At 37.8% G+C, this 8,758-nt stretch overlaps 1 protein-coding gene across 1 annotated transcript; it reads right to left on the bottom strand.

Annotated features, from left to right (window-relative positions):
* Positions 1 to 3,987: 3,987 nt before the first annotated feature.
* LINGO2 (leucine rich repeat and Ig domain containing 2) lies at positions 3,988 to 5,952 on the bottom strand. Its single transcript, XM_015075389.3, has one exon. It carries the CDS (start codon positions 5,950 to 5,952, stop codon positions 4,132 to 4,134), a length of 1,821 nt encoding a protein of 606 aa, XP_014930875.1. The 3' UTR covers positions 3,988 to 4,131.
* Between the last annotated feature and the right edge of the window lie 2,806 nt (positions 5,953 to 8,758).

Here is an 8,758-nt window from a genome sequence, read left to right as displayed (position 1 = left end):
TGTCTTGACGCAGAGATGAAGGGAAAACCTGGAAGGGTGAGTTCATTTACATGGAGCTGTACTTAATTTTTCTTCTCCAAGATCACATCCTCTCTTTCATACTTTCTAAAATATAAATATGTTTGTTCCTACTTGAGTCATGGAAAGTGACAAAAGTCAGGCTTCAATGCAGGTGAGATTTAAATAATCCCTTTAAAAAATAGTCATTGACGGGGTGTCTGGTTGGCTCAGTCAGTAGAGTGCATGACTCTTGATCTTGGGGTTGTAGGTTTGAACCCTATTCTGGGTGCAGAGATAACTTAAAAAATAAAAACCTAAAAAAGATACTCATAGAAGATTATACAACTTCTGGGTTTCTCTGAGAACTGAGGAGAACAAAATAGTTGACAGAACAATGAAAAAAGAATCTGCCTTCAACACTGTAGAGCACATCCTGAATGCTTTTGTACTATGGGGGAGTTGTTGGTGATAAACAAAATTTCTGAGAAAGCTTGAGCAAAACTAGAAATCTGACAAATGTCCTCAGGAACTAGGAAGTATAAGTCTGGCAATTATGGTTTGCATTTTTAAATTTTGAGACTGTTGGAAGAGTTCATAATTACAAATGCAATGAAAATGAAATGAGGTTTAAAAAAGTGAGTACTAGGAAAATTTGGACAAAGAGAAATCCCTCACCAGGAACACACTAAGCCAGATTGTTTGGTTGGGTTACCTTACTCTAATGATATGCATTTCAGACACCTGGGGACATAGATCAATTCTCTCAGACTATCAGAACTCTAGCCAGAGAATTTGTTCTTCTAGAGATTTAATGCCTAGAGAAAACAAATATTTCTCTGAAAATGCTTCATATATATTATGTATGTGATACACACACTCACACACACACAAAACTGAAATGCTGAATCAACCCAGCAGTTCAATTCAGAACTAAATGCAGAGCCAAAGAACTGTATTTCTTCTTGAGATACTTTAAGACAAATCCTCTGGGAAGAAGAGGAGTCAGAGATGACTACTAAGAAGAGAATTTGGCCCATGTGCTCTCTGAGCTGTTACTCTCTACCATGGCCTACTTTGCTTTAACAAAGATGTAATTTAAAGCTATAAGGGAAAATTCCTTGTGTGTAACTCCATACTAAGCCCCAGAGCAAGTTAATGGAACCCCTGGTCAGAGCTTTACAGATGTAAAAAAGAATCCAAGATCTGCTCCACTAGTGAAGACTGTAGACAATTAAGTAGCCTCAAGTTAACTGTAAACCATTAGGTGATATTTCTGGCAGAAAGCAGCAGATTCTCCTAGAAATATCTGGCTAATACATTTTTATGATCATATCACTTAATGTAGGTGGTATTTTTTTTGTAATCTATTGGAGCCCAATTCAAGTAGTAAATTTTACTCTTATTGGAAACAGTGGGTTTAGGAATACTTCAGAAGAGGACTACTTTAGTCCACTGTTGACCAAACTGAGTTTGCTGGAACTCTAGTTTTTCAAGATGTTAACCATTACATCATAAAAGGAAGTGCTTCATGCTCAAGTAAATTAGAGAAACCCTAAGGAGACAATATTAAACAGAATTCTTTTTTACAGGACTTTCAGAGGATTTATTAGGCTCATGTAGATTTTGAACTTCAAGAGGTGGTTAAAGAATGCAGCATTTTCCCCACTTAGTAGTCTATCAAATTTCTTTTGGAACAGTGCTTGTTAATATCTTAAATACATATTATTCCACAGATCAGGGTATGGAAGCCCCTGAAAAAGTGCAGTCTTTCTTCTTCCAACGGAATAATCACAAAATCTTTTAATCTTTTCATGGATGGGTTAACTTTAATCCAATTTCACTTGACTAAGCTGTGTTTGGTTAACTTTTAACAGAAAATAGCAGAATCAAAAAGCCCTTTTGTTAATTGCTCAGTGTTTTCTCTTTTTGTTGGACAATAAGATGAAGTATTTTCTATTACGTTTTGAAAGACTAGCCCTCCAGTTTGTTCTCTTTTCAGTTTGAAAGATTGCATTCCACCTGCACACAAGAAATAGAAATTGCAGAAAAATCTTGATCTGTATTATTGGATATATAATATAAAGTAATTGCCATGAGTGGAAAATGAATTTCTAAAAGATCGATGATAATCACTAGGAAAGTCAAATGAAAAATGACTTAAACAGGCAATTCTTCAATCTTTCTATCTCATTTCTACCCTTTATTAAGGGAGAAAGGGGTTTTACTGTGCTACTATCCAACTGGCAAAACAATTTCTAGACCTGTCACTTTTTTATTGGGGTCAATTTAATTTTATTGAAGCTCCTCAAAATTTCAAATGCTAAAAAAAAAAAAGCCAGCTTTTTGAAAGTCATACCCCCAATCAGATATGTCAAGAACCAAACCTCAGACAGCTCCTATTCACTGTCCAAAAGGGGACTCATTTTCAGGTCCCTCTCAAAATGTAGAAAGTATAGACATTTCCTATCTTTTGCTGATTAAATAGATCATATTTCATGAATACACTCTATATTCAGTGCTTTCTCAGGTCATATGAATATATGCCTTGAAAACCATTCACTGAACATTTAGCCAAATGGAATTATGGCTCATTTGAACCAGATCATTGGTGGTAGTGGCAGGATGCCATTTTTTTTTAAACTATGTTTTAAGTAACAATCATTAATACAAACTGAATTGGACAGAGATTCTTGGGTTAGAGGGGTAAAAGTATCTGCACCATTTAACATATTTGTAGGGCTAGTGATCTTAGTTTTTCCTCACTGAGAAAAAACTAAGTGCTGTTTAATTCACCTTTTTTTCCTCACCTCTCTATAAACAAGATCAATACTTCTTGTGTACACAAGATAATTTTCAAAATAAAGGAAGCAGGGAAAAAACCCTGAAGTTACCCATTCAAGATAATACTGTATGTACAGTAAATAGTTGAATAGAAAACATCAGAATGGTAGCTAGATATTTCCTGGCAGCAATCCAGCCTTCAGACAGCTATCACTGTAACAGATCCTCAGTTGCATTAACATCATGGTATGCCTGGATCACCCTGGTTTGTGTTGGCATCTGAGAAAAACTCCTTTTCATCCAGAGAGCTTTTGAACATCGAATTATTGATCTCAGCTACAAGGTAAATTATCACCGTATGAGTATATACAACGACTATATGCGCTTCGATTTCCTATTAACCCATTAGTCTCAACTGATGAAAGTAAAATCAAGTTGTGTTTAAATGGATCATCTTCATTATTAACACCTACCTTGCATTTTACAGGTACAACTAGTGGCACACAACCTTCTGGAGAAACCAAGGGCTTTGTTACAGTAAACTGGTCCAGTGTGATATCACAAGTATAAAAAATATTCCATTCTGTATCAAAACTAGGCACATGCCTTTATTTATAGTAACAGAAGTTAACAGAGTTGAGCAGTTTTTCCTTGGGTCCTATTTCTTGGCATCCTACATCAGACAAACTCCTCATTCCACATATCTCTGCCCATAACTCCAGGGATCTAGTCTCAGGGTCATCTCTATGTAAAGGAAGGTGAAATCACACTTGGATCTATAATGGTGAGTAACTAAAAGCACAACCTCTCATTCATATTGCTTTAAAACATATACAGCATATATGTTTCAAAAAAAAGAGTAAAGAATATATTGATTTCTTTGTGGTGCTGAATCAACAATATGGTATGATGCAAGGCTTTAACAAATGATAATCAGAGATACAAATTTTTCTGTAGAGTATGTTTTAGACAAATGTGTCTTTTTAATATGTAAAGCCTACATTGTAGGTTGTTCCTTTTTATTTATTTTTTTCTTTTGTTTTTGCAGTGGTAGAAAATGTTGAGTAATTGTCCATGAGCATGAGCCAAAGGTTCAGGTTCATTACTGAGATCCCCAGAATGCCAATATTTGCAATGCAAACAATTAGTATCCCACTGTGAAGGGCTCTGACACATGTCTGCCTGCCTGTAGGTGGAGAGTCTCCATAAGAAGTCCTCCTGCTTCCATGGACCCTGCTTTGACACAGGGGCAGCTGTACTTGGCTGCCTTTTAACCTAGTAATTCACTGTGCCAGCAGTCTCACTGGTTACCCACAATGATACAGAAACAATAGTGTGAACGGTAGACCCTCAAATCATTTTCATGTTGAACCTCCTGGGTCCAGCCACCTCCCCTTCCACAACAGCACCATTGTTTTTTCGGGGTACATACTCAAGGTCAATGCTGTTTTTGTGCTTGCCTTTCCCTCGGCTCCACACAAAAAGGAGGAGAAAACAAAATAAAACCACTCCCAGGAATGTGAAACAGCCCATGGCTGTAGATACCAGTATTGTTTTAAGGTCCAGGGAAAAGGTATTGACATTGGTGCCATTGGAAATGGTGTCATTGGAGTCAGTCATGTACATAGGGGTCCTGTTGGCATAAAGGAAGCGATCTGAAGTGAATCCTTTCACCGTTAAAGAGGCTGTGAAGGTGTCGTTCCCAGCGGCGTTGCTAGCGATGCAAACATACATCCCACTGTCTTGATCCTGGGCAAAGCGGATTTCCAAGGTGCCGTCGCCCAACACGGTGGCTCTTCCATTGGACTTGGTGGTGATAAAACGCCTTCGAGGGGTCACCCAGGAAATCACAGGCTGAGGGTCTCCATCAGCATTGCATTCTAGCTGGACTGTCTGCCCTTCATCCACTAGCAGATGCTGCAACTTCTTTTCACGGATTTTGGGTTTTTTGCAGGTAAAGTAAAAAGAAAGGGCAGTGCTGTGGAAATCCTTGAAGGATCTCTCACGGATGGTGTCTGGACCAGCACACATGGGCTGCTGGCCGCCAAATTGCAGAGTGGGATGCCGCTGCAGGATCCAGAGGAGACGGCAGTCACAGGCCAGTGGGTTGTTATTGATGCTCAGGACCTCCAAAGCCCTAGGGGAGGAGAAGACATTCTCTTCCAAAGTTTCCAGTAGGTTCTGAGACACGTTGAGCACACGAAGGAAGCGGAGCCCTTGGAAGGAGTGAGGCTCAATGGTGCGGAGCTGGGCCCCCACGATATGGAGCTCCTGAAGGCGGATCAGGTCAGAAAACATGCCTGCTTCGATAGTGCTGATGGGATTGTAGGAGAGGTTAAGATGGGTCAGATATACCAGGTGTTTAAAGGCAAGGAAGGGAACAGTGGACAGGTTGGTATTGGTGATGGAGAGGGATGTGAGGTTAAGACCATAGAGGCTATTGGCAGGCATCATATCCAGTAAAGGCCAATAGTCAATCTCTAGATGTTTCAGGTGGAACAATCTTTTAAAGGCATACACAGGCATATTGTTGATATTGAGATGCTTCAGATGCAGGCTGATGAGGCTGCGGAGGTGGGAGAGGGCTTCTGTTGGTACTGCTGTTAGGTTGCATTTCTCCAGGGTGAGCTGCTCCAAGCTCAGCAGCCCACTGAAGGCCCTGTGTGATATGTAAACCAAATCATTGTCCCCCACTTCTAGAAACTTCAGGTTATGAAGGTCTTGGAACATGTAGTCCAGTAAAATGACAATCTTATTCTCACTAATGTCCAGCTTGGTGAGGTTGGATAGCCCCGTGAATACTCCCAAAGGGACCAGCTTTAGGCGATTGCCTTTTAGGCGGAGGGAACGAAGGTTAAAGAGATTGTTAAATGCTCCTGGCTCCACATTGGCGATGATATTGTCACTCAAGTCTATCTCCTCCAGCAGAGGATATGATATGAATTCCTCAGGGTTGACACTTTTCAGCCTGTTCTTGCTGAGGTCCAAGATTTTGGTCTCGATGGGAATGCCCTCTGGGATGGCGATCAGCCGCCTTCTGTGGCAGCTAACAGATTTGTTCTGGGCGGAGCACTCACAGCGAGCAGGGCAGCCGATGGTGGATCCCATGAAGAGTAACACCACAGCCAGACCCAGGAATGGCTGCCAACATGATATGGCGGTGTGAAGCATGACTCCACTTCTTAGTCTACACCTCGGTCACGGGCCTGCAGGAGAAAGGAGCACGAAAAGTTGAGTTTGGACATGGATAGATAGATGAAACAGCAAGTACAATGGAATGGACCCTGGATATGGAATCACACCCATGTGGGTTGAAAGCTGAGAGCTGTCCTTATTGCTACATGAGGTAAGTTGTTTTGCTCCCTGTAGTTTGGTTTTCTTGGCTGTAAAATGAGGGTGATAATATTAATAGCATCCTATACTTATGACAATGTCAGTATTTGACAATGAAAGAGAGACACTGGCAGAGACTGTGAGGCCCAACAGCATACATTTCACAAAAGGCTCTATTTTGAACTCAGACAACGACAACAGAGGTCAATGGTTAAGAGGAAACCTATTCAGTTTGAATCCTTGTTTGTGTCTCTAATGTTGGGATATCATCCTCTGTTCAGAATGAAGCTAATAGAAGCTTCATTCAATGTCAGGCTCTGAGGTTCAAAGTACAAACAAAGGTACATCCACTATAAGAGGTTGGGGCTTTATTTGCTTCATATATAAACTTTCTATTAAAAACTTTCAGTTAGAAGGTATACATCCTTCAGAATTCAGTCAGTCTTAATTTATGAAGGGGTTTTCTTTTTTGAGGTAAGCAGAAAGATCTTAAACATATCTTCATATTCTTGGTATTTTAATTATAGGGGAGAGGCAGAAACAAGGCACCATAATGGCTACTATGATGATGAAAATGCTTTCTTTAAGATTTTGGGTTACACGGACACCTGGGTGGCTCAGTTATTTAAGCATCTGACTCTTGATTTCCATTCAGGTCTTTACCTCACGATTGTGAGTTTGAGCCTGACCTTGGGCTCTGAACTGACAGCATGGAGCATGCTTGGGTTTCTCTCTTTCTGCCCCTCCCCAGTATGTATTCTCTCTCTCTCTCTCAAATAAAGAACAAAAAAAAAATTGGGGGTTACATAGTGAAGAGTGTAAAGAGTCGTACTTCTAAGAAAAAAAAAATAAATGAACTTTCATATTAAATTCCAACCCAGTGAACATGTTAAACTGCACTTAAATAGGCATCAGATGATGTTGGAAATGAGTATGCTTTAACTGGAGATAGTTAACAGACACTGAACTCGCTGTTCATGTGAAGAGCAAGAGATGTGTTGTTGAGCTTTGCTTCTCGACATGAGATCCTGAGGCATACACTTCATCCACAAACACCTTTTTTGTTGTAAGTCTCAGTAGTGAAAACCAGTATTTGTAGATAAAAAGTTATTGATCAATTTTAATATTCACTCCTAGATTGTACAAGAGCAATTAAAAGTACATTCTCCAATCACAGTGTTTACATATATGTTATACATGTAACGCTATGTCTACATCCACATAAATGTATCTGTGAAAAAATAACTAGGATCAAACTTAATGGTGGATCACTAGAGGAATGCCTCCCAAATGTAGAAATAAGGCAAAGATTGAGAAAATGCTAGCGACATCAATTATATAGGAACACAGGAATTATTATTATTGGAAAAGATAATGGCAAAACTATAATTGTTGGTAAATTAATGTCTACCTTGAAAATCAAAGCAAATTGCCCAAAAATAATTAGAATAGGAGAATAAGTAAATTAACATGTTACAAAATGAAAACATTTAGAAAACATAGTCGCAAATGAGTAGTCATGGCACCTCTGAGAAAGTTAAGTACCTCAGAATAAATTTTAATGAGAAATACATAGAATGCGACAAATATTGTCTTGAGAAAACAAAACATATACAAAACAAAACATATACAAAAGAGACATATACTATGTATTTTAACAGATTCAGTATTATAAAGACATTGGTTCTCAGTATATACATATGTCACAGAGATAATATTTTTGGATTTGAATACTCAAGTTCATTTCAAAGAAGATAAAATGAGTAATTAGAAATATTAAACAATAGTAATGGCAATAGACTTATTCTACAAGATATTTAAATATAACTTGTAAAACTACAATAAAACAGCATGATACATAAAAATGGAGTCAATGAAACAGAAAATAAGGAATTATATATAAGTATATCTGAAAAGTTAGTATAGGTAAAAGGTGGCATGTTAATTTAGTGAGAAAAATATAAATGTTTGGCTATTTAGTGGGAAAAGTTACACAACTTTACTTGTTCCAATAAAATAAATTCTAGATGAATTGAGAACTAAAATGCATGAACAAATAATGTGTTAGGAGGAAATTCAATAATTTTACAATAGAGCTGAAAGGAATTTTCTAGGAATAAAGCTAGAAACTGTGAAAGAAAATGATCTATTTGATTGTATGTATTTAAAAAACAATAGCATAACAAACGAATAAACAGCATATCTATTCAACACCCAAAGGCAATTGTCAAATTGGAGAATAGAGTCATAATAGATAAGGGATTAAAGATAGTATTAAATAGCTCTTATTAATCATCAAGAAAAAGAGGTAAATGTCAATGGAAAATAAGGCAATGAATGTAATACAAACTTAAAACAGCTAACCAATATATGAAAAGGTGACCAACTTCACGGGTATAAGAGAAGAAATGTAAATTAAGCAACAGGGGCATATCATTTTTACCTTTCATATTAACAAAGTTTAGTAATTACTTTTATCCAGAATTAACAAGAGTAGAAGGAACTGATAGAAGAAATATAAGCTGAGACAACCTTCAATAAGTTCAGGGAGAACAATGATGAAGGTTACTTGATAAATTAAATATATCTCAGTTCCATATGTTCACCCCTTTGAACCATTTTTTTTTTCCTAACTTGTGATTTT

Source organism: Acinonyx jubatus, chromosome D4 (genome assembly GCF_027475565.1).
Source record: "Acinonyx jubatus isolate Ajub_Pintada_27869175 chromosome D4, VMU_Ajub_asm_v1.0, whole genome shotgun sequence".
In the NCBI taxonomy this organism is placed as follows: domain Eukaryota; kingdom Metazoa; phylum Chordata; class Mammalia; order Carnivora; family Felidae; genus Acinonyx; species Acinonyx jubatus.
This window is presented reverse-complemented; position numbering and strand designations above follow the sequence as displayed.

What these genes read in the sequence shown, in the direction of transcription:
- LINGO2 (XM_015075389.3), bottom strand. Translation starts at nt 5,952, where the DNA reads ATGCTTCACACCGCCATATCATGTTGGCAGCCATTCCTGGGTCTGGCT.